Source organism: Sorex fumeus, unplaced genomic scaffold, assembly GCF_029834395.1.
Source record: "Sorex fumeus unplaced genomic scaffold, SorFum_2.1 ptg000226l, whole genome shotgun sequence".
In the NCBI taxonomy this organism is placed as follows: Eukaryota; Metazoa; Chordata; class Mammalia; order Eulipotyphla; family Soricidae; genus Sorex; species Sorex fumeus.
Window position 1 is genome coordinate 1057200 of NW_026606283.1, and position 25776 is coordinate 1082975.

General features: G+C 58.7%; 1 protein-coding gene across 1 annotated transcript in view; it reads left to right on the forward strand.

Moving 5' to 3' along the window:
- Positions 1 to 3337: 3337 nt before the first annotated feature.
- Positions 3338 to 25776, forward strand: part of RCSD1 (RCSD domain containing 1) — a 28490-nt gene continuing 6051 nt past the window's right edge. Inside the window, exons 1-3 of the mRNA XM_056108600.1 lie at positions 3338 to 3434; positions 20598 to 20708; positions 23316 to 23405. Of these exons, the coding sequence (XP_055964575.1) occupies positions 3429 to 3434; positions 20598 to 20708; positions 23316 to 23405 (207 nt within the window). The 5' untranslated portion in view covers positions 3338 to 3428. The remainder of the gene's footprint in view (positions 3435 to 20597; positions 20709 to 23315; positions 23406 to 25776) is intronic.

Consider the following 25776-nt stretch of genomic DNA (forward strand, 5'->3'; position numbering starts at 1 on the left):
GGCTGACTCCTGACTCTGTGCTCAGGAATCACTCCTGACAGTGCTCAGGGGACCCTATGGGATGCCGGGAATTGAACCCTGGTGGGTCACATGCAAAGCAAGTGCCTTACCTGCTGGGCTATGGCTGGCCCATTCACCTGGATTTTTACAACCAAATCACCCTCCCTCCTCCAGCCCCTGTTCACACCGCATTTGAACTCAGCACCCTTGCTAGAACTTTGACGAAACTTTTTTTTTTGAGTACAAAAGAATTTGCCTTTTTTTTTTTTTTAAGTCTCAGGTTTCTGGGAGGATAAAGGAAGCAGGAAAGTGATTATAAAGTGATCCTACACCAGTCAGGCAAGGTAAGTACAGGGACCAGGTGGGTGGGTTGGGAGGTGGCCTGGGACCATCTTCCTGGAGGAAAACTCAGTGGGGTTTGGAAGGAACCCCAGGGGTGGAAGCAAACTTTGGTGCTTAGCAGGAAATGTGTCGTGCCAGAAATCTGAGATGAGCTGTGGCAGGGAGCGTGTGAGATCTGTGTTCTGGGGAAACTACTGGCTTCCGAGTGGAAAATGGATTGTGGAGGGGGGTCAGGCTCGGACTCCTGGGGCCGTTAGCAGGGACATAGGGGCATTTGTACACCAACTTCTTCTTTTTCTTTCTTTCTTTTTTTTTTTTTTGCTTTTTGGGTTACACCCAGCAGTGCTCAGGGGTTCCTCCTGGCTCATGCACTCAGGAATCACTCCTGGCGGTGCTCGGGGGACCCTATGGGATGCTGGGAATCGAACCCGGGTCGGCCGCGTGCAAGGCAAATGCCCTCCCCGCTGCAATATCGCTCCAGCCCCTACACCAGCTTTTCAATGCTCCAGAGATGCCAGGCACCACGAGGCAGGGATGAAGGGTCGGGAGTGCCCCCAGCCTGGGCCCCCCTTTCCCATTTTGCCCACAATCCCTTTCCTGTCCTTGCGTGGGTTCGGAGGCAGGAGGACAGAAAAAAAGTGGACACGGGGGCCGAAGTGATAGCACAGCGGGGAGGGCGTTTGCCTTGCATGCGGCCGACCCGGGTTCGATCCCCTCATCCCATAGAGTCTCCTGACACCGCCAGGAGTGATTCCTGAGTGCAGAGCCAGGAGTCAGCCCTGAGCACCACCTGGGTGGTCCAAAAACTAAAAAACCAAGAAGGGAGGGACTGGAGCAATAGCACAGCGGGTAGGGCATTTGCCTTGCACGCGGCCGACCTGGGCTCAATTACCAGCATCCCATATGGTCCCCCGAGCACCGCCAGGAGTGATTCCTGAGTGCATGAACCAGGAGTAACTCCTGTGCATCGCCGGGTGTGACCCATAAAGAAAAAAAAACCCAAGAAGGGGAGACAGTGCAATGCGCTGACTGCAGAATCCCTCGAAGGCCTTTTTCCGAAGCTTCGGAGCATGCAAAGTCTCAAGTTCTACCCCCCAGAATGTCCTGGCTCCTGAGGGGTCCCCACAACTGGAAAATATACATATATTTAGTTCCTGGGCCCCCAGAGGTTACATTGTTGTTTTTTTTTTTTTGCTTTTTTGCATCACACCCAGCGATGCTCAGAGGTTCTTCCTGGCTCTGCACTCAGGAGTCACTCCTGGCGGTGCCCGGGGGACCCTATGGGATGCCGGGGATCGAACCCAGGTTGGCCGCGTGCCAGGCCAACGCCCTCCCCGCTGTGCTACCGCTCCCCCCCTTCATGTTGGTCTTTACCCTCGAGCCTCTCCCCCAAGTCTGCCTGCTTGCGGCTGATGGCACGTGTCCCTCTCTGTCCCCTTCCCCGCCCCGCCCTCTCTGTCTAGACCTGAGGGCTGAGGGCAGCACCCACTCTGCCTCCCCAGAGTCCTTCGGGTCCTGGCCGTAGCCACGGTGAAGTCCCAAGGGGCGGCCTGAGCAGGGCGGGGCGTCGCCCGTCCCCTGGGGTAACTCTGGTCTCTGCTCCTAACGGTTTCCTCATGGGGCAGGTACTTCCGCCCTCCTTCGTTTGCCAAGCCAGACACCTGCAGGGCGGGGTGGGGAACCCCCATCCGAGGAGAGGGAGAGTGGGGTGGGGGAGGGAAGGAGGAAGATGAGCCGGTTGAAGGTGTGAGAGGAAGCCCAGCTTTTCCCCCTCTCTCATGTCATGTTTTATTTTCTATAGATGATCTTCAGACGGGACCAAGGGGGCAAAGCAACCAGGGGCTAACCCATAGCCCTCCAGCAACCCCCCAGCACCTCCCAGGGGTCCCTAGTTGAAAGAAAGGCAGAAAGACAGAGAGAAAGAAAGAAAGAAAGAAAGAGGGAAGGAGGAAAGGAAGGAAGGAAGGAAGAAAAGAAGAGGGGCTGGAGCAATAGCACGGCAGGGAGGGCGTTTGCCTTGCACATGGACAACCCGGGTTCAATTCCCAGCATTCCATAGGGTCCCCCAAGCACCTCTAGGAGTAATTCCTGAGTGCATGAGCCAGGAGTAACCGCTGGGTGTGACCCAAAAAGCAAAAACAAAAAAAAAAGGAGAAGAAAGAAAGAAAAGAAAGAAAAAGTGAGGGAAGATGGCAAAGATGGCAAAGCTTTCCTCTGGCTTGGCAGCCCACCCTTGCCGTCCCTCTGGACCAGGGGAGATATTTTAGCCCCTGCCTGGGGTCCTTGAGGCCCCCAGGATGCCCAGCTGCCTGTGACTCAGTTTCCCTTTGGACTAACTCCCACCTCCCACGTGAAGGAGTCACTTCCATCAGCCCCTGCCCTGCAGGGGGGTGGGCGTGGGGCTCCCTGGCAGGTGGCAGGTGTGTGTGGCCCCTGGGTCCCTGCCTTAGAGAGGGGCTGAGCAAGTCGGGGTCCTAGCACCTTCCTCCCTCAGGCAGCTGCCAGGGTCAGCCTGTGGACCTCGGTGGAGGGGTACATCCTGGGCACGTAGTCATCGAGATGCCCCCAACATCCGTGAAGGAGCGTTGGAGCTTCCAGAGGCTTCCTGGGGGGGGGGGGAGTCGGGAGCCCCGGGAAGGGAAGGAGACAGGTGGGTCCCCGCCAGCCCGGCACCTCGGGGAGAAACACAGTTAATTCCCAGAGAGGCTACGGAGGGCAGGAAAGAGCAAGCGAAGGGCAGGGGAGCAGCCGGAGTGGGAACTTTTCCCCAGAGGGGGACCAAGCTGTGCTGTCCCTGCGGCTGGACCCGCGCAGCCCGGGCAGGGGACAGTATCTGTTTAGATTTGTGTCTAAATTTAAACCCTCATCGCAGGCCTCCCTCCCCCCTCCGCCAGCTCCCCACCCTTCCCTCCTCCCCCTCCTCCTCCTCCTCCTCCTCCTCCTTCCTCGTTCTGGCGAGCTGGGCCCGCCGGCCAGTCCCGCCGCCGCCGAGGGAACCGGCCGGCCGCCGGCCACACGCCCGCCCGCGCCCGGGGACAGCGCGACCGTCACCCCGCGGCGCCCCGCGCGCCCGCGCAGCTGTGGACATGGAGGTAACCGCGCGCGGGGCAGAGAAGTGGGGACCCGGGCGCCCCTGGGCTGGTTTTGCAGAGATCCCCGGGGCCCCTCGCAGCTGCTGTGGCCGAGCCCCCCACCCCACCCCAGGGTGCAAGGTCCCGGCTGTACCTGAGCGGGCAGGGGGTGGCAGGCGGGCAGGGGGTGGCAGGCGTCCGCCGGGGACCGCCTGGAGTCTGGGTGGGGTGGGGGGGGGCGCGACTCCGAGGAGCAGCCAACTTGGGGAAAGGGACAGATGTGGGGTGAAAAAAAAGTCTGTGGGAAGCCAAAGCTCTCCACACACACACACACACACACACACACACACACACACACACACACACACACACCAATAATAATAATAATGCATATTATTCTGGGCGTTAGAGGCACAGAATCATCCCTTGCCGGGCTGCCCTTCTGCTGAAAGGGGTGCAATTGTCACCTAGTTCAGACCTTCCCCCAAGTCCCCTTTCTGCACCCCCTCCTCTGCAGTGGGTGAGACTCTAATCAGACCCAGATTCCTTTCCTGTCTGTGCCCTGGACGCAGGGCACCAGGGGGGCTGCTGGCCACCGGGGACGGGTCAGGGTGGGGGTGGGGCACCCCAGGGAGACCCTGATTCGGCCCCTGGCTGATCCTCTCCTGACATTTAGCCCCAGGGCTGGTCACCATCGCTCCGCCTTCCCGGGACTTTTGCAGAAGGAGTGGAAGGTCCCCCGGGGGTTGGACATCCCTTCTGGGCGCCCAGCTCTGGGCTTGGGACTTCCTTCCGTCCCGATAGGGCCTCTTTTGGGGTCTGCAAGTCAGGGGCCGTGATGCTGGGAACTTGGGGGGAAGTGAGGGCAGGGGGGTCACCCCCTATCCAGATCACAAACGTACCCCAGGCGCCCTGAGCTCCACAGCCTGCAATCCGAGGGAGCACCGGCTGTAGGGCTGGGGGCCACCGAGGGGACCTGTATCCCCTCCCGGGGTACCCCCTGGGCCCTCTGAAAGCGTCTCCAGTTTCAGCCCAGAACCTGGGGGGCTCCTGATCTAGGACCTGTCCAAATCTTGAGCACCCACAGGTCAGCGCTAGGATGGCAGCAAGGCAGAGGAGGGTGACGATGCGAGTTGGGGGCATTTGTGCTGGGGGAAAAAAAAAAACAATAACCCACGGGGCTGGCACAGTGTCTCTGCCTGATGGAGAGGAAGCTGGAGAGTTGCTGAGCGAGGCATCGAAAGGCCGCACCCCCCCACCCCACCCGGCCACTTCCGCCTGTGCAATGAGGGGCCTGCAGTTTCCGGGGGGTAACGGAGTGCGGGGGGAGAGGCCTGGGCAGGACAGCGGGGTGGGTTTGGCCGGGACTGGCTTTTGAAGCTTCTTTGTCAAATACACGTGAAAGAGAAGAACAAGGGAATCGAATCGAATCAGAGGGGTCAGGGCAGCGCTGGTGTAGGAAATAGAGAGGAACCGGAAGGGGACACTCTTGACCCGGAAGTCACATCTCCATAGTGGCACCTGACGGCCAGGTGTGAGATGTGGGGGGTTCCCCGAACCCTCAGCCGAGCCCCCTTTGCAGAGCTGGGACCCCCCTTCGGAGCATTCCCTCATTCCACATCTGGAATTAGAGGATTTCCCAGGATGAGGAATTGCAAACCCAGAGCAACACGGTTAACCCAACTCCCCTCCTGGGGCCGGAGCATAGCACAGCTGGAAGGGTGCTGGCCTGGCATACGGCCGACCCAGGTTCGATCCCCGGCATCCCACAGGGTCCCCTGAGCCCCGCCAGGAATGATCCCTGAGCGCAGAGCCAGGAATCAGCCTGAGGAATGCCAGGAGTGACCCCCCCAAACCCAAACCCAAAACAGCTCTTTTACAGAACTTTCTTACCCAATGGAAGTCTCAGGGAAATCTTGTCTCGCTTCCTTTGGTTTCAAATCACTGTTATCGTTATCAATAACCCAAATCAGGCCTTCAGCCACTGCTGTTAAGCCTGCTGGAATAAGCAAGATAAAAATACCTTTTGAAAGCTCCCAGATAGAGACGCCTGAGAATTAGCACAGCGGGGAGAGAGTTTGCCTAGCATGCGACGGACCCGGGCATCCCATAGGGTCCCCCAAGCACCACCAGGAGTAATTCCTGAGCACAGAGCCAGGAGTAATTACCGGATATAGCTCAAAACCCAAATAAAATAAAAGCTCCCAGATAGGACCAGAACTTCTGTGCACCCCTGGGCATGGCCCAAAAGCCAAACAAACAAAAGCAACAAAAACTAAATAAATCAGAGCTTCTCCCGCAGTAGAAGGAAGGAAGGAAGGAACAATTTTCAAGACTGTGAATGGTTGCTGTCTGCAGCGTTTGTGGTCTTTCAGAGTTGGGGGGCAAGATTGGCTTGGAAAGAGGAATCAGATGGGGAGCAGGGCAGGGCATAAGGGAGGGGCCTACGAGAACAGTGGACGGTGTGTCCCCAACCACTGAAGCAGAACTGCCAAGATTGTGCTGGGCGCATGTGGGCGGACCAGGGGTCACACCCAAGACCTCACACTCAAGGCAGAAGCTAAAGCCATCACAGAGCCCTAGACCAGGTGGAGACAGGAAGCAGGGAGCAAGGCAGAAAGAGGAGACTCCAGAAAGATTCTGGAGCTGGATTCTGGCTCCGTGGGTGTGCTTGGGGGGGGGGGGGGGGGGCAAACTAGAAGGTTGCTTACTTGCTTGCTTCTTTCTCAAATTCTCCACCCATGGGACTGGAGTGATAGCACAGCAGGTAGGGTGTTTGCCTTGCATGCAGAGACCCGGGTTCGATTCCCAGCATCCCATATGGTCCCCTGAGCATCGCCAGAGGTAATTCCTGAGTGCAGAGCCAGGAGTAACCTCTGTGCAATGCCGGGTGTAACCCAAAAAGCAAAAAAAAAAAAAAATCTCCACCCTGCTGCTAAGTCAGATGGGCGAAACTCAGTGCTGGAAACTCGGTGTTTGGGGGTGCTGGGAGGTGTGGGGAGGCCAGGGTGGGACGAGATGGTCCCTCCCATTGGGCTGGAGATTGGGAAGGGATCTGAAGGAGGAATGTCCAGACTCCACAGGGGTGATGAGAAGTGACTTGTGCCTGGATGCCGGGACACCCGGAGAAGGGTGATTCTGCTCTGGAACCTTCCTTTTTTTGTTTTGTTTTATTTTGGGATCACACCTAGCCAATGCTCAGGGGTTCCTCCTGGCTCTGCGCTCGGGAATTATTCCCAATGGTGCTTGGGGGACCCTATGGGATCGAACTCGGGTCGGCTGCGTGCAAGGCAAATGCCCTCCGGCTTTCTGGAATGGGGATTCACTTATTCCAGAGATGAGCTCCGTGTCTGCAAGGGAATCAGTCATGCTGGCTTGTTAACAGATAAGGCAGCTGGTGCTGCTCAGGGCTCACTCCTGGCAGTGCTCAGGGATGCTGGGGAGTCGAACCCAGGTCAGCCACATTCAAGGCAAGTGCTTGAAGCCCTCTAGTCTCTGATCCAAGTGTCTGCTATCTAGCTGAAGGATTTTCAGGCCATGAAAAATAAACCTTACGGCCCCTGAACCAACAGGGAATTCCTAAGGGAGAGAGGCCATTCGTGAATTCTCTCCTTGAGCAAAGTTCCAGGTTTGACCAAAGATGACTTGCCACTTGTCATTTAATCATTATTTATCAGACTAACATGCTACATCTTGTGTTTTTAATGTTATGGGGCCTGGCCGGGAATGATAGCACAGCGGGGACGGCGTTGGCCTTGCACACGGCCGACCCGGGTTCGATCCTGGCCAAAAATAAATAAATAAAATCAATGTTATGGGGCCAGAGAGAGTATAGAGGGGACATGTGGCATGGTGCCCTGGGCACTGCCAGGGGTCATTCCTAAGCACAGAGCCAGTAATAGCCCCTGGGCACTATTGGGGGTGGCCCCCAAAATCCCAAAGCAAAAACCCATAAGAATAAGTATGTGTGACTTAAATAAGACCTTGTCCGGTCTATGGCCCAGAGCTGAGCGTTTGTCCTGTTAGCAGGAGGCCACACAGAGTTCCCCCGAGCATGCCAGGAGTGACCCTCAAGCCCAGGGCCAGAGCACTGCTAGGTATGTCCCCCCACACCCCCCAAAAAATCTTGGGGTGATTAGTGTCTTATCCTCAAGAGTCACTGATGCTGATGGTGCATGTGTGAACATTATAGTACAATTGTGTTTGTCTGTTAATTTTTTTTTTCTTTTTGGGTCACACCCAGCGATGTCCAGGACTGACTCCTGGCTCTGCACTCAGGAATCACTCTTGGCGGTGCTCGGGGGACCCTATGGGATGCTGGGAATTGAACCCAGGTTGGCCACCTGCAAGGCAAACGCCCTCCCTGCTGTGCTATCGCTCCAGCCCCTGTCTGTTAATTTTTTTTTTTAGCTCACACCTGGCATTGTCCAGGGCTCACTCCTGGCTCTGCACTCAGAGATCACCACTGGCGGGCTCTGGGGACCCTTTGGGGGGCTGGGGATTGAACCCAGTTGGACGTGCACGGGCAAGGCAAACACCCTCCCAGCGTGCTATCTCTCTGCCCCCTGGCCTTTGCTATTTTGAGCCCTTTGTGTCTCTGAGCCCCAGGTGGGCTGTTGGCTGGAGCTTGGGGGGGGGGGGGGTTCCAGCGGGGAGGGGTCCCAGGCCTGTGGCAGGCCGAATGTGGTGGGGAGTCCTCTGAGAGTGCCCCAGCACCCCCACATCCCTCCTGGCTCCCACAACCCAGAGACCCCAGCCGCCGCCTGGCAGGGACTCAGGTTTCCAGCTGGCGGCTCCTGCCTCCCTGCCAGGCCCCTGCGTGCCGCCGTGGGAAAGCCCGACACCAGCCACCCCCTAATCTTATCAGGGCAGCAAGCAAAGCATTCAGTTCCAGAAAAGTCCCAAGGCCGCACCGCCTTCCTCCAGGACGTTAGACTTCCTAGCTCTCCCTCCTCGCTGCCTCAGCCCATGGAGGGGCCCGAGGGATGTGATGGGTAAACCGGAGCAGAGCTGGATGTCTGGGACGGAGGCGCGCCTTCTCCGCGGGGAGGCAGGGCACTGCATGTCAGGGGAGATGTTGGGCTGGGAGGGAGCTGGGCTCGGAGCGCTTGTCTTGTGTGTGTGTGAGGACCCGGTTCAGATCCCTGTCAAAGGAAGGAAGGAGGGAGGGAGGGAAGGAGGGAGAAAAGGAGGAGGGGAGGGGAGAAGGAAGAGGAAAGGACGTGAGGGAGGGAGGGAGGGAGGGAGGGAGGGAGGAAGGAAGGAAGGAAGGAAGGAAGGAAGGAAGGAAGGGAGGGAGGGAGGGAGGGAGGAAGAAGGAAGGAAGGGAGGAAAAAAGGAAGGGAGGGAGAAAGGAAGGAAGGGAGGGAAGGACAGAGGGAGGGAGGATGGAAGGGAGGGAGGGAGAAGAGATGGAAGGAAGGAAGGGAAGGATAGAGGAAGGAAGAAAGAAAGAAAGAAAGAAAGAGAGAGAGGAAGGAAGGAAGGAAGGAAGGAAGGAAGGAAGGAAGGGAGAGAGAAAGAGAGGGAGAAAGGAGAGAGTTGGAAGGATGGAAGAATGGAAAGAGGGAAGGAAGGAGAGAAGTCAGGCAGGCAGGCAGGGAGGCAGGCATGAAGGAGGAAAGGGAGAAAGGAAGAGGAAGAAAGGAATGAGAGAGAGAGAAAGAGAGAAAGAGAGAGAGAGAGAGAGAGAGAGAGAGAGAGAGAGAGAGAGATGGAGCTGGCGGCTGGCTCAAAGGGCAGGGCCCCCCAGCCCGGCCAGGCTGCACGCATCTGCTGCTGTGGTCCCTTATTGCTGGGGTCTCTCCAGAACCCCCGCAGTCGAACCCTAACACCTATGGCCTAGCCATGAGCCGGGCGGCAGCCGTGGCTCTTCCTGGGTGCTTCCTGATGGAGGGAAAGGCCTGTGGGTGCCAGGCTTGAACCCGCGTCTCCTCCAGGACGGCACCCTCCCCGCCTCCTACAGCTCTGCCCAGACAGACCAGCCTCTCAGCCAGTCATGACCCAGTCCCCAAGCCCTCAGGGTACCCCCATGCCCGCCGCTGCGCCCCCACACCCCGGCTGGTTTCCCACTGCCCCAGAGCAAACCCCGAGTCCAGGGGCCGGAGCGATAGCACAGCGGGGAGGGCGTTGGCCTTGCACGCGGCCAACCCGGGTTCGATCCCCAGCACCCCATAGGGTCCCCTGAGCACCGCCAGGAGTAATTCCTGAGTGCAGAGCCAGGTGTAACCCCTGTGCATTGCCGGGTGGGACCCAAAAAGCAAAAAAAAAGTGTGGGAAATACCCCAAGCATATCATAGTGACAGATTCTACCAACATGGCTGTGACCCCTGGGGTCCCCAGCTCACCACCCCTGGGCAGATCAGTCAGCACCTGTGATTATAGGGGAGCCCCAGCCCCATGTGAAGGCCAGGATGTCTCCCCTGGTGCCCTGCTCTGTGGCAGTCCTGCCCCCCCCCCCCCCCCCCCCGGCTCAGAGTAGACCCAGGCGGTCCCCACAACAATTCACTCACATGATCTGCATGACCCGGATACACCTGGGCCTTCACTATTTCCTGCTGCAGACAGGTGACAATTGCAAGGCAGCGAAGCTGGGATTCATAACTCCATCGGTATGAAACCCTGGATGGGAAAAATGAGATACGCTCAGCATAGTTGCGTTAGGATGATACAGTTTGATCTTTTTCTTACTGCTTAGAGCACTGTCTAGAGCACTGTCCTCCCGTTGTTCATCGATTTGCTTGAGCGGGCCCAGTAACGCCTCCATGGTGAGGCTTGTTGTTACTGTGTCTGGCATATCGAATACGCCACGGGGAACTTGCCAGGCTCTGCCGTGCGGGCGAGATACTCTTGGTAGCTTGCCAGGCTCTCTGAGAGGGGCAGAGGAATCGAACCCGGGTCGGCAGGGTTGACTGAGTGCAAGGCAAACGCCCTCCCCGCTGTGCTAGAGCTCCAGCCCCCCTCCCACACTTTTGGGGGGCTTACTGCTTCAATTTATCCTTTTATAATCAGTAAAAAGAAAAGTTGGGGGAGAATGCTTGTTTACCTTACACGCAGCCGACCCGGGTTCGAACCCCGGCATCCCCACAAGGTCCCCTGAGCACCACCAGGAGTGATTCCTGAGCACAGGGCCAGGAGTCAGCCCTGAGCAGCGCCGGGTGGGACCCAAAAAGCAAAAGAAGAAGAGAACCCGGCAGACCTAAGGCCTTCCAGAGTTGGGGCTCGCCTAGTTCTGGTCGCCCACAGTTTTGGCTGGCGTGCGTGTGACCCTGTGTCCCCCTCTGGCCTCGACTTCCCCCGCCTTTTCCTTCTAGATCCATCCCCATATCCTGTGAGACAAACCTACAGTAATTTCTTTGGTCATTCTTCTATTTTGAGCCATGACATTTGCTGCCACTTTCTCCGGTTGTAAATAACTGAGCTATAAACAGAACAGGTACCCCCCCCACCCCAACCCACCCCATCCCCCACCCCCGCCCCACCCCACCCCACCCCGTTTTGAATTGTTCCTTGGGAAGAAAGTCCCAGCAGTGGAATTATTCAGCCCCAAGACATGGAAGATTCACTGGTGCTCCCTCAAGGCTGCCAATAGGCCCTGCCTGGTTTCCTTCCTTGCATGAAGACTCAGTGTGTGTGTGTGTGTGTGTGTGTGTGTGTGTGTTATCACATGTGCAAGCTCATCGGCCTGGTGCCCTGAGCAGAGAACCCTTCTCTGCTGCAGGGGACCCGTTCTGTGGGTGCCGGGATCTGGGGGGGGGGGAGGCAGGCAGGAAAGGGGTGTGCACGCCCTGAAATGAAGCAATCTGAAACTTCCTGCCGCTGTTGCCTGGGGTGGGGGAGGGGCGGAGGGAGCCGGGGACAGGGAACCTCCAGATCGGCCCAGGGTGGGGCACCCCTGAGAGCTGGGGAGCAGTGGAGGCTTTTTTGGGGGGGGGAGTTACCCCTGAATCAGCCCGCCCCTCCCCTAGCGGAATCTCTGGGCTGGTCCCTCCCTGGCCAGTGTCCGGGTTCTGCACTCCGCAGGGACGCGTGTGCAACCTCCAGGGAGTCACAGTCTGGAGTAGGAGCCAGAGGGAGCCCGAGAGTGCCAGGGGATGCCAGGGGTGCCAACCGGTGCCAGAGGCTGCCAGGGGTGCGGGGAATACAGTAGCTGGGTCAGGATGTCGAGGGCAGACTCAAAGGGCTGGCACACAGGAGGCCTGGGGAGTCCCTGGCACCCATGATGCCCCCCCAGCATGGCAGGAGGGCAGAGTTGGCAGGTCCCCGGGGCCCCGCCAGTGTGGTCCAAGCAAACAGGAGGTTTCTAGTCGAGCTGGTGCAACTACCAATGCCCTCTCATCAGAGAGAGATAAAGGTTAAGTAACCAAAGGCCTCTCTTTCTCTCTCTCTCTCTTCTCTCTTTCTCCCTCTCCTCTCTCTTCCTCCTCTCCCTCTTTCTCTCCCTCTACTCCCCCTCTCAATCTTTCCTTCTCTCTCTCCTCTCTCCCCATTCTTTCTGGAGCTGGGGTCCCCACACCCCATCATCCAGTCTGGAGAGAACTTTCCTTGCAAAACAAACAAACAAGCAATCAAGCCCCCTTAAAGTCACCTCACCACAAAGACTAGATCTAGGGGGGTTTGCATGCTCAGCCTAGTTTCTGCAGGCGGGCAGTAAGGACCCCCCGCCCCCCCAGTCCCAGACAGGAGCCAGCCCCCAAGGGGACCGGGGGACAGGAAGCAGCTGGCCTTCCCTGGGCCCACCCTGCCCCCATCACTTCCCGCCTCTCTGGACCCGGGGAGGGACACTGCACACGACTGTCCCCCCCCTCTGCCCCCGCCCGTCTCTTATATCTGGGGCACACCCTGCGTGTCAGGAGTGGGGGTGTCCGTGGGGGTGTCCCGAGGCCTGTGCACCCCGAATCACCTCGCTGTGTGCTGGATGATTCTGCAGAATCACCTCCTTCCGCTCTATTTCCGTCGCGCGTTATAAATAGCCGGAGCTGGACTCGGGCCCCGGGGTCCCAGGGGGCTGTCGGGAGAGGGGGCCGCTCTGGAGGCCTGGCTGCCGGCTCTGGATCGCTGAGGCCTCTCTCTGCTGCCTGGACACTCGGGCCCAGCCTCTCTGTCCCTCCTGGCCTGGGGTTTCTACTTCCCGGCTTGTCCCATCCAGGTGAATCCCACCCTCTTGCCTTAAACTTTCATCTCTGTCTCCTTCTCTTTTTTTTTAATTGCTTTTTGGGTCACACCCAGAGATGCTCAGGGGTTCCTCCTGGCTCTGCACTCAGGAATCACTCCTGGCGGTACTCAGGGGACCCTATGGGATGCTGGGAATCGAACCCGGGTTGGCCGCGTGCAAGGCCAGCGCCCTACTGCTGTGCTATCGCTCCAGCCCCTCTGTCTGCTTCTTTCTGACGTCCTTGCTGCAGTTTCCCTGTCTACAATCCTGCTGGGAGACTTTCATTTCCAAACTGCTCTCCAGAGGGGCCAGAGCTATGGACCTCGGGGAGGGCATTTGCCTTGCATGCGGCCCACCTGGGTTCCATCCCCGGCATCCCTTAAGGTCCACCGAACCTGCCAGAGTGATCCCTAAGCCAGAGATCAAACAAGGGCGGGGGGGGTGCTGGAGCAATAGCACAACGGGGAGGGCGTTTGCTTTGCACATGGCCAACCTGGGTTCGATTCCCAGCATCCCATAGGGTCCTCTGAGCAACACCAGGGGTAATTCCTGAGTGCAGAGCCAGAAGGAATTGTCGGGTGTGACCCAAAAAGAAAAATAATAATAATAAATAAACAAGGGGCTGGAGCTATAGTCCAGCAGAGAGGGCATTTGCCTTGTACTTGGCCCACCCGGGTTCGATCCCCGGCATTCCATAGGGTCCTCCTAGCACTGCCAGGAGTGATACCTGAGTGCAGAGCCAGAAGTGACTCCTGATCATCATCGGGTGTGACCCCCCCCAAAAAAAAACAAACTAACTAACAGAAGACATTGTGTGTGTGGGGTGGGGGGGTGTTGAAATTATAGTAAGGTGGTTAAGATTCTGGTCTTGGACAGGGCCAGCCCCGGTTTCACCCTCAACCCTACAAAAGGGTCCCTTGCACATGGCCAGGAGTGATCCCTGAGCACAGAGCTAGCGGGGAGTCCTGAGTCCATAGGGTGAGACCCCAAACAACGACCACCCCAAGGAAGCCCAACGTGGGGCTGGAGCGATAGCACAGCGGGGAGGGCATTTGCCTTGCATGCGGGCCGACCCGGGTTCGATCCCCAGCATCCCCTAGGGTCCCCCGAGCACCGCCAGGAGTGATTCCTGAGTGCATGAGCCTGGAGTAACCCCTGAGCATTGCTGGGTATGACCCAAAAGCAAAAAATAAATAAATAAATAAATAAATAAATAAAAATAAAGGAGCCCTGGGAAGCCAGGCCATCCGGATTCCTCCCTGCCCACAAGGCTGACCCAGAGCCACCTCCCGGACCCCAGCGTCCCCCTCAGGCCTGTGCTGTCCACAGCCCCAGACACTGGCGACCGTCCGTGACCGGCCAGTGTCGGGGCAAGAACAAGGGATTCCTTGTTGCAGGGGCCGGGTGGAGCCGCACCTTTCTCTGCGGAAATGAGCTCAGTTTCCTGCAGCGCGGACACCCCTCAGGACCCCCGTGGGCGCCCTCTGGGGCTGGGGGGCCCCAGCTTGGGGGCCCATCCCTGGCGGGGCAGCCTGGAGGAGGAGAGATACATCTGGCAGGGAGGAAGTGGCTTTCTTTGCCGGCCCGGGTGCGGGAGAGAGCCCTTTTTCCTTTGCTCTGTTTATTTTCCAGGGTGGGGGCGGATTCTCCCCTAGCCCTGATGCTTCCTGATGTCCACCAAACTTTTCCAGCTCTCCCGTTGGATGGGAGGGGGCAGGGACACCGTCCGCCGGGTGGCTGATTTCCCAGGCGTCTCTGCTCAGACCTGGAGGCTCGGCCGAGACTCCCCGGGACCAGGAGGGTGAAAGGCAGATGCTTCCCTCAGCGGCCCTGAGTTTCTCGCTTGCCGTTTGGGTTTTTTCCTGTTCTTGGTACTGGGTCAGGGATTGAACTCAGGGCCTTGCGCCATGGGGGGGGGGGGGGGGTCTCAGGGAGGAAGAGAGGCGTCTACACTCTCCTGAGACTCTTTCTGTTTTTTTTTTTTTTGAGGGTTCCTCCTGGCTCTGCACTCAAGAATCACTCCCGGCTGCTCAGGGGGGCCCTGTGGGATGCTGGGAATCGAACCCGGGTCGGCCGCATGCAAGGCAAACGCCCTCCCCGCTGTGCTCGCTCCAGCCCTCCCTCCTGAGACTCTTATAGCTGATACCGAGACCTGGGGCAGCTTTCTTTGGGCCTCTGTTTTTATTTGGGGATGTACCACACCCAGTGGGCTGGAGCGATAGCACAGCAGGGAGGGCGTTTGCCTTGCACGCAGTCGACCCAGGTTCGATTCCTCCGTCCCTCTCGGAGAGCTCCTGAGAGTATCCCGCCCGCACGGCAGAGCCTGGCAAGCTCCCTGTGGCGTATTCGAGGTGCCAAAAACAGTAACAACACGTCTCACCATGAAGACATTACTGGTGCCCGCTCGATCAAAATCAATAAAACAACGAGACCGCAGTGCTACAGTGCTACCACACCCAGTGGTGCTCAGAGCTCACCCCTGTTTCTGTGCTCAGGGCTGACTCCTGGCTTTGTGCTCAGGGCTGACTCTTGGCTCTGTGCTCAGGAATGACTCCTGGCTCTGTGCTCAGGGCCCACTTTTATTTCTGTGCTCAGGAATGACTCCTGGCTCTGTGCTCAGGGCTCGCTCATGGTGGGGGCTCAGGGGTGATGGGGGTCAGCTCCATGCAAGGCCACCACCCCTCTGCACATTCGAAAAATCAGCTTAGCTTTAGAAATCCTCCTGACTGTTCTGCGAGTGGGATTATTGACCCATTTTTCCTGATTGGAAGGGAAAGACCCAGTGAAGTTCAGGGCGTTCGTGGCTGCCGATTCCTCCCCCTGGGGGGACTCTGTTCCCCAACCGACCCCCCACATCTGATTCAACCAAAGACAAAAATACCTTTGACGTTATTTAATAGGAAAAACAGAGACTCTGGGGCGGGAGAGATATAGCCGGGGTTCGATCCCCGCACGCCCTCTGATGGCCTGAGCACTGCTAGGTAAAAGCAACAACTTCCTGAGAGAGTCTAACAATAAAAAATAAATGAACCCGCGAGCCCGCAGGCCTCCTGGGAGATGCAGGGAACAGGCCGGCCAGGAAAAAATAGCTTTTTCCCCACCACAGAAGCTGGGAGGCTGCAGGGCCCTCACAGACTCCAGCTGGAAACATCTTTCTTTGGAAACTGAGTCATAGCAAATCAATAGGCCGCACTTTAAAGCCCGAACCATGGGTTTATCTCCTCTAAAAGTCACAGGCAGTTGGCAGGGATGCCTTTAGGGGGCATGAGCCAAGAGACCCACGTGGGACAGTTGGTGGGAGCTGAGCCTCTTCCTTGGGTGTGGGCGGGACCCCCGAACCCCTCATGTCCCCCCGGACCCCCTGGCAGCCTGGGTTTCTAACGCCGCCCATTAACGCCTGGATATTGAGTGGAAGGACCCCTCCCCCAAAACCTTCCTGGGGGCCACATCCGGCGATGCTCAGAGCTGGACTCCTGGCTCTGCATTCAGGAATCACTCCTGGGGGTGCTCAGGGGACCCTATGGGATGCTGGGAATCGAACCCGGGTGGGCTGTATGCCCACCCCGCTGTGCTATCGCTCCAGCCCCTCCCCCAAACTTTTTTGGGTCCACACCCGGGGATACTCAGGGCTGACTCCCAGCTCAGGAATCCCTCTTGGAGCTGCTCAGGGCACCATATGGGGGTGCCAGGGATCGAACCCGGGTCGGCCGCGTGCAAGGCTTGTGCCCTAACCGTTGCAGTCCACTCGAGCCCCGCGTTTTACTTTTGTGATGTGTGCATAGCGTCAGTGCCTTCTCTGGTTCTAAGGAAGGTGCTGCATTTCAGGACCTTGGTCCCTGCTGAGCGGAGCGGGAGACTGTCTCAGCCTCGAGTCCCGTGGCAGGTGCCCCCAGAGGCAGGCGAGTGGGATTCTGCAAAGCCAGCTGGGAGCGGTGGTGGGTGGTCCTGGGCCCACATCGGGCCAGCGCCACCAGCTGGTACAAGGCTGCGCTTACCCTGATTCTGCTAAAGCAGTCGGAGGGAGGGAGGGATGAACAGGTGGAGGGATGAACTGGTGGGTGCATGGGTGGGGTGCACAGATGAGTGGATGGATGGGTGCCTGGGAGGCTGATGGGTGGGTGCGGGGTTGGGTAGAGGGATGGGGTAATGGATGAAAGGATGAATGGGTGGATAGACGGATGGGTGGATGGGTGGGTGGGTGGATAGATGGATGGGTGACTGGGTGTGGGTTGTTGGGTAAATGGATGGGTGGGTGGGTGGGGTGTTGGAGAGAAGGATGGATAATGGGTGGAGGATGAACGGGTGGATAGAAGGATGGATGGATGGATGGGTGGATGGATGGATAGGTGGGTGAATGGTGGTTGAGTAAATGAATGGGTGGGTGGGTGGGGAGTTGGAGAGAAGGAACGATAATGGATGGAGGATGAATGGGTGGATAGATGGGTGGGTGGATGGATGGATGGGCAGGTGTGTAGCTGGGTGGGTGGGGTGACTTGGTGGCTGGGTGGCTGGGTGGATGGGTGGGGGGTTAGATAGAGGGATAGGTAATGAATGAAAGAATGAATGGGTGGATAGATGGATGGATGGATGGATGGATGGATGGATGGATGGATGGGTGGGTGGGTGGGTGGATGGATGGGTGGGTGGGTGGACTGGGAGGGTGGGTGACTGGGTGGGTGGGTAGATGGGTGGGTGAGTGGATGAGGAGTTGGAGAGAAGGATGGATAATGGATGAAGGATAAATGGTGGGTAGATGGGTGGATGGATGTATGGGCAGGTGTGTAGCTGGGTTGGGTGGGTGGGTGGGTGGGTGTGTGGGTGGGAAGATGGGTAGTTGGGTAGATGGGTGGGTGGGTGGGAGTGGATGGATGGGGAGTCGGAGAGAAGGATGGATAATAGAGGATGAATGGTGGATAGACGGGTGAGTGGATGGATGGATGGATGGATGGATGGATGGATGGATGGATGGACAGGTTTGTAGCTGAGTGGGTGGGTGCTGTGGGAGGGGGGAGGGGGGAGTTGGGAAGAAGGTGAGAAGATGGAGGGAGTGATGAGTGGCCAGATGGGTGGATGAAGACAGGATGGGAAGTGACAGCTGATAGGTGAGTGATTAAGATACAAATGGACAGAGGGAGCTTTGGCCCCTTCCTCTCCGTGCTGGCTGTCCCCCCCGCCCCCACCCTAGGCTTCCCTGTGGAAAGCTCAGCTCCCTGTTAGGGTGGGGGAGGGGCCGGGAAGTGGAGCTGTAACGGGAGAGGCCCTGGCCCGGGGTGACTGTGCTAATCTTAGAACACTGGTGCGGGAGGACAAGTGTCCAGGGCTCAGGACACGCCCGTGGACAGCCCAGGAGGTCAGCAGCCCTCCCCCGCCCACCCCTGATGTCCAGGGCTGGTCTGACCCCAGGTCCTTGCCTCCTCGCCGGTACCTGGGTGAGCCGGCATCTCACCCGTCCTGGGGCTGTTCTCCAAGGCCCTTCATGAACCCTGCACCATCCCTGGGGTCCTTGCTCGGGCCGCCAAGAACCAAGCAGCCCCCCCATATTGTTTCCTTGTGTCCCACCGTGTGACCCTAATGCAAGTGCCTCGCCTTCTCTGGGCTTTCATGGGGCAGAAACTAGGCACAGCAGAGCACAGGCTGGGAAACTGCAAGGCTGGTGATGCGGGGAGGGAGACCCCCCCCATCGCATGCGATCCCTCTCGTCCACATGCAGTTCTTCTCTCTAGCCAGACCCAGGGCTCCATGGTGCCTGCCGATCCCTGAGCCCGGCTTGGGGGGAGGTTGAGGGGCTGCAGAGTTTGCTCTATTTTTGTCCTGAAAGCATCTTCCTGCTTGGCCAGTGTTGGGGTGCAGGGGTGAAAGTGCCCAGTCAGCACCTGGGGGGAGGGGGGGAGGGGGAGGGGAGGGGGGCTTCGTTCATGGCCTGCCCAGGGCCCGTGTGGGGCTGTGGGACTGTGCGCTGCTGGAAGCCCCCTCCCTGGGGACAGGAGGGGCTACGCTGGGGCAGAAATCCGGGGGTCCCTCTTACTGCCCTCGCCAGCTGCTCACCAAGCCCAGCCCCGCTCAGTGCTCCCACAGGCCCTTCCCCCGGTGCTCCCAGGGGCCCAGCTACCTCCACTTATAGGTCGCTGGAAGGAGGAGCTGTATGTGGGTGTGTGCACGTGTACATGTGTGTGTATGTGTGTGCATGTCTTTGTGCATTGTGCATGCATGTGTGTATATGTGTACATATGTATATTGTGTGTGCACATGTGTACATGTATGTTGTGCGCGGGTGTACATTTATGTGTGTGCACACATGTACATGTATGTTGTGCGCGGGTGTACATTTATGTGTGTGCATGTGTGTAAATGTGTGTGTGCATATACATGTATGTTGTATGCGGTGTTTGTTTATGCATGCGTGTGCATGTGTGTGCAGCTGTGCGTGTGTGTATCGTGTGTGTGTGTCCGGTGTCACCAAGCATGTCGTGTGCCCATTCACGCTGCCTCTCTGCCCTTTCTCTGCTAATTCGCCGCTGACTGAACATTCCTTTATTTGGTTTTAGGGTTGCTGTGTTTTTAGTTTTGGGTCCCACCCGGCGATGCTCAGGGCCGACTCCTGGCTCTGCACTCAGGAATTACTCCTGGCAGTGCTCGGGGGACCCTAGGGGATGCCGGGGATCAGATCCCCGTCAGCTGCGTGCAGGGCAAATGTCCTATGATTCCTTTATTTATTTATTTATTGCTTTTTGGGTCCCACCCGGCGATGCTCAGGGCTGCCTCCTGGCTCTGCACTCAGGAATCACTCCTGGCGGTGCTCAGGGGACCATATGGGATGCTGGGGATCGAACCTGGGTTGGCCTCATGCAAGGCAAATGCCCTACCCGCTGTGCTATTGCTCCAGCCCCCCTATGATTCCTGTAAAGACAGTACCTGAAGGGTGGGGTGGGGTTAAGGGCTGGGCCCGCCAGGGACAATCTTCAGGTTTCTGCAGTGCTCAGGGGCTCCACCGGGCTCTGTGCTCAGAGCAGATCCCGGCAGTGCCGGGGGTCAGAGTTGAACCTCCTGCAAATACCAGACAAGCACCCGGCCACCCCCACCTCCCGCATCAAAAGGCCCCCCACTCCAGGTTGGGGTCAGGATGGAAACTGGGGATACTGATGGAGGGAAAGTCACATGGGGGGGTTGCTAGAATTATAAATGCTTGAAACAACTGCGTCATGGGCAACTTTGGAAATCCCTGTGTACAAAATGGTCATTAATTTAAATAAAGCCCCCCCCGCAGCAAGCCCCCCTTTTAAAATTAATTAATTAATTAATTAATTAATTAATTAATTTGGCTTTCGGGGTAGGGCATTTGCCTTGCATGCGGCCGACCTGGTCCTCCACCCCTCTTGGAGAGCCCGGCAAGCTACCGAGAGCACAGGAAAGCCTGGCAAGCCACCCGTGACGTATTCAATATGCCAAACACAGTCACAAGTCTCACAAATGGAGACGTTACTGGTGCCTGCTCGAGCAAATCGATGAACAACGGGAGGACAGTGCGACAGTGCTATTTGGCTTTAGACCCAGCAATGTTCAGGAGTTACTCCTGGCTCTGCACTCAGGAATCATTCCTGGAGGTGCTCGGTGGTAACCCCATGGGATGCCGGGGATTGAACCTGGGTCGGCCGCGTGCAAGGCCAGTGCCCTCCCTGCTGTACTAATAGCTCTGGCCCACATCCCTCGTTTTTTGAAGCCCCTCTGGCCCAAGGGAGGGATTCTGAGCCTTCCTGGCTAGGACCCCCGTTTCAGGCCGGATCTCTGCAGAATGAGGAAGCTTGATGTGACTTTGGGTGCCCCTGTGGGCAGCTTCCGGGCAGGGTCAGGGCTGACCCACAAGCTTGGACGCGGGAAACCAATTTCCACCATAGGAGGGGGAAAAAAAAAGAAAAGAAAAAAAAATAACGACTTCAATGTCTGGGCAGCCTGCTGGTGGCCATAAACCAGTGTGGGGGGCGTGGGACCGAGCTCCACGCAGCGGCCAGTTGACGTTTGTCCCTGGGTTGCAGGAAAGGCCTCCCCAGAGCCTCGCCAAGGCGGGGAACGCCGTGTCCCCATCCCCCTCGGTGGCCCAGCTGGCCGGGCGCTTTCGGGAGCAGGCGGCTGTCTCAGCGAAGGAGGTGAGTGAGAGGGAGCGACGGGGCTTCCTGGGAGGGGCTGGGCAGGCCTGGGATGCCCAAATTAGGAAGAGGCGGCACAGGGGTCCCTGTGAATGCGAGGAATGTCGCCGCCAGCCATCATCATCACCCCCCACCCGGACTGGACGACGCAGAAGGTCCAGGCCTGCCTGGCCAGGCCGGGTCATCTGGAAACAGTTTCCTGGGGTGCAAGTGGGAACTGGGACTCGAAGGAGTTCGGGACCCACCGGGTCTCTTGGGGCGGGGTGGGGCGTGGGGGGAAGGCAGGCCCAGCAGGGACAGAGCTGGGAGAGACGCCTCAGGGAGGCACCCAGGGCCGGGCAGGGGGCGGGCAAGAGAGCTCAGAGGGCTGGAGTCCACCCCCAGCCTTGCAGGGGCCCCCCAGCCCTGGCAGGTTGAGGCCCCCCAAACTAGACAACAAAGCCCCCCTGGGGGAATGGGAGGGAAAGTCAGGAGCAGGACCCAGGGCTCCAGCCAATGGTGCTGGAGAGGATGGGGGGAGGGGGAGAAGTTTGGGGGCCTAGGGCTAGGGTCTCACGGGGGGGGGGGGGGAGGGGCTGGGAGAGGAGAGGAGAGAAGAGAGGGAGGGAGGGGAGAGGAAAGAAGAGGAGGAGAGAGGAGAGGAGGAGAGAGGAGGGAAGAAGAGATTAGGGAGGGGAGAGGTGGGGAGGGGAGAAGTGAGGAGGGGAGGGGAGGGGAAAGGACAGAAGGGGCGGGGAGAAGAGGAGAGAAATTAGGGAGGGGAGAAGGGGAGGGGAGGGAAGAGGACAGGAGAAGAGAGGAGAGAAGAGGAGGGGAAGAGGGCGGAGGGGAGAGGAGGAAAGGGGAGAGGAGGGGTGGGGAGGGAGGAGGAGGGGAGAGGAGAGGAGGGGAGAAGAGGGGAGGGGAGAGGTGGGGAGGGGAGAGGTGGGGTGGGGAGAGGAGAGGAGGGGAGGGGAGAGGAGGGTCAGGGAGGGGAGGGAGGAGGAGGGGAGGGACAGGAGGGGAGAGGGGAGGAGAGAGAAGGGGGAGGAGAGGGGACAGGAGAGGATGGGAGAGGAGAGGAGAGGAGAGGCGAGGAGGGGAGAGGAGGAGAGGAGAGTTCAGGAGAGGAGGGGAGGGGAGAGGAGGGGGAAGGAGAGGGAGGGGAGGGGATGGGAGGGGACAGGAGAGGAGGGGAGAGGAGAGGAGAGGAGGGGAGGGGAGAGGAGAGGAGAGGAGAGGAGGAGAGGAGAGTTCGGGAGGGGAAGGGAGGGGAGAGGAGGGGGAAAGAGAGGGAGGGGAGGAGAGGGAAGGGGAGAGGAGGGTAAGGGAGGGGAGGGAGGAGGAGGGGAGAGAAGAGGAGGAGGAGGGACAGGAGGGGAGAGGAGAGTTCGGGAGGGGAAGGGAGGGGACAGGAGAGGATAGGAGAGGAGAGGAGAGGCAAGGAGGGGAGAGGAGGAGAGGAGAGGAGGAGAGGAGTGTTCTGGAGAGGAGGGGAGGGGAGGGGAGGAGGGAGGCGGGGAGAGGGGAGAGGAGGGGGGAGGGGAGAGTGAAGGGGAGGGGAGAAGAGGGGAGGAGAGAGAAGGGGGAGGAGAGGGGACAGGAGAGGATGGGAGAGGAGAGGAGAGGCGAGGAGGGGAGAGGAGGAGAGGAGAGTTTGGGAGGGGAAGGGAGGGGAGAGGAGGGGGAAAGAGAGGGAGGGGAGGGGAGGGGACAGGAGAGGAGGGGAGAGGAGAGGCCAGGAGGGGAGAGGAGGAGAGGAGAGTTCGGGAGAGGAGGGGAGGGGAGGGGAGGGGACAGGAGAGTTCGGGAGGGGAGGGGAGGGGAGGGGACAGGAGAGTTTGGGAGGGGAGGGGAGGGGAGGGGACAGGAGAGTTGGGGAGGGGAGGGGAGGGGAGGGGACAGGAGAGTTGGGGAGGGGAGGGGAGGGGAGGGGACAGGAGAGTTGGGGAGGGGAGGGGAGGGGAGGGGAGGGGACAGGAGAGTTGGGGAGGGGAGGGGAGGGGAGGGGACAGGAGAGTTGGGGAGGGGAGGGGAGGGGAGGGGACAGGAGAGTTGGGGAGGGGAGGGGAGGGGAGGGGACAGGAGAGTTGGGGAGGGGAGGGGAGGGGACAGGAGAGTTGGGGAGGGGAGGGGAGGGGAGGGGAGGGGACAGGAGAGTTGGGGAGGGGAGGGGAGGGGACAGGAGAGTTGGGGAGGGGAGGGGAGGGGAGGGGACAGGAGAGTTGGGGAGGGGAGGGGAGGGGACAGGAGAGTTGGGGAGGGGAGGGGAGGGGAGGGGAGGGGACAGGAGAGTTGGGGAGGGGAGGGGAGGGGAGGGGACAGGAGAGTTGGGGAGGGGAGGGGAGGGGAGGGGACAGGAGAGTTGGGGAGGGGAGGGGAGGGGAGGGGACAGGAGAGTTGGGGAGGGGAGGGGAGGGGACAGGAGAGTTGGGGAGGGGAGGGGAGGGGAGGGGAGGGGACAGGAGAGTTGGGGAGGGGAGGGGAGGGGACAGGAGAGTTGGGGAGGGGAGGGGAGGGGAGGGGGACAGTCCTCGCGCCCCAGGCCGGTCCCAGACCGCCGCGCCGCCCCTCCCTGTCGCCTCACCCCCCCTCTCTCCGTGTGTCCGTCTGTCGCCCTCGCTGCAGACCCCGGCCAGTAAGCCCACCCGGAGGAGGCCGCCCTGCTCCCTGCCCCTGCTCCCCCCCAGGCTGGAGCTGGGCCAGAACGGGGAGGAGGTAAGTGCCTGCGCGGGGCTCTGCCGCCCCCTGCCGCCGCGCCCGGGAACTGCAGCCGCTCCCCCGGGGGGCTACGCGGCCCTCCCCGCTCGCTGGGGGCGCCGATTCCGGCAGGGCCACGGGCATTTGGAGGTCGCCGGCGGCAGTGTGGCTCCAGCGTCTGTGCCTTCTTCAGGAAGCCCCGGGGTGCAGCGTTCTCTGCACAGGAGGCGTTTGGGCCACTGGGGCCGGGGGCGCTTTGCAAGTGCCCCTGGAAAGTGTCTTGCAGGAAACCGTGCAGGGTGGAGGCAGCTGCAGGGAGCTTAAGATCAGCAGGTCTGCGCCCCCCCCAAGCCCCCCCCAGTCTGGTCTTGGGCCAGAAGGGCTGAAACTAGACTGACCAAGCCAGCCCTGGAGCAGTCAGGGGCTTCCAAGTCCCAGGCAGGAAAGGTCCTTCCCACCCCACTTCCTCCAAGATGGGAACTGGGTTTTCCCCAGCTGAGACAGCTCCCACCTTCCATCAGTAAGATACTGCATCTCCGGGGAGAGCTAGCACAGCCGGGAGAGTGCTGGCCTTACAGGGGCCTGCCCCGCATCCCATAGGACCCCCCGCCCCGCCCCAAATCCACCAGGAATGATCCCTGAGTGCAGAGCCGGGAGTCAGCCCTGAGCACCGCAGGGGTGGCCCCCCAAACCAAAAACACAAACAAAACCCAAGACAAGGCATTGTTATCACTCTCCGTAGCTCTCAATAATTTTAGTGCTCGGGGGCTGGAGCGATAGTACAGCGGGTAGGGCGTTTGCCTTGCCAGGGTTCAATTCCCCGCATCCCATATGGTTCTCCAGGAGTAATTCCTGAGTGTATGAGCCAGAAGTGTCCCCTGAACATCGCCGGGTGTGATGAAAAGAAAAAAAAAAGAATAGCCCATAAGCAGCACTGGGTGTGGCTTGAAACCACAAAATAAAATACAATTATAAAATAATAATAATAATTTTAGTGCTCACTGCTCAGTGCTCACTGTGATCATACACAGTGCCAGGGATCAAACCAGGGCCAACTGCATGCAAGGCAAGTGCCGTAAGCCCTGTCCCCACGCTCCAGACCTATTGGAGGTGTGGTTTGGGTTATTTGTCACTGACCCCACAGAGGGGTAGGAAATACAGTCTCCAAAGGGAAAGGATAGGAAATGCCCTTTTTTTTCTTTTTTGCTTTTTGGGTCTCATCCGGTGATGCTCAGGGGCTACTCCTGGCTCATGCACTGAGGAATCACTCCTGGCGGTGCTTGGGGGACCCTATCGGATGCTGGGAATTGAACCCAGGTCCGCCACGTGCAAGGCAAAAGCCTCCCCTCCCTGTGCTATTGCTCCAGCCCCAGAAAAGCCCTTTTCTTGCTTGGCCTCCAACTAACGCCGTGGAAAACACGCCTCCTTCCTTCCATCATCTTCATCACCATCGTCCTCATCTCTGTAACCATTCTGCTGCCCCTCATTGATTCTGTGGAACCGGATTGGCCACAGGGGCTGCCCAAGAAGGTCATCTGTCCTCATATATTGGTGGGACATTGGCTGGGTGCAGAAATGCTCAGGGCTGACTCCTGGCTCTGCACTCAGGAATCACTCCTAGCAGGCTCAAGGGACTGGATGCCGGACTGGATGCCGGGGATCGAACCCGGGTTGGCCACATGCAGGGCTAGCACCTTACCTGCTACGCTAATCACGCTGACCCCATATATATGTGTACATTTTTAAATTTATATTTTAGTTAAAAATTAATTTTATGTAGCACTATAGCACTGTCCTGTTGTTCATCGATTTGCTTGAGCGGACCCAGTAACGTCTCCATTGGAGACTTTGTTGTTCCTGTGTTTGGCATATCGAATACGTCACGGGGTCTTGCCAGGCTCTGCCGCGCAGGCGGGATATTCTCGGGAGCTTGCCGGGCTCTCCGAGAGGGACAGAGGAGTTGAACTTAGGTCGGTCGTGTGCAAGGCAAATGCCCTACCCGCTGTGCTATCGCTCCAGCTGGCCTATATTAATTGTATATATTTAAATTTTATGTTTTTAATTTTAATATGTACATACTTTTAAGAGCTGGAGCGATAGCACAGTGGGTAGGGCGTTTGCCTTGTGCGCGGCCCACGCGGCTGACCCAAGTTCGATTCCTCCACCGTCTCGGAGAGCCCGGTAAGCTATTGAGAGTATCTCGCCCGCACGGCAAAGCCTGGCAAGCTCCCCGTGACATATTTCATATGCCAAACACAGTAACAGCAAAGTCTCATGATGGAGACATTACTGGGCCCGCTCGAACAAATCGATGAACAACGGGAGGACAGTGACAGTGACATACTTTTAAAATTTTATGTAGTATAGAAAGTAAAATAAAAGACAGCCT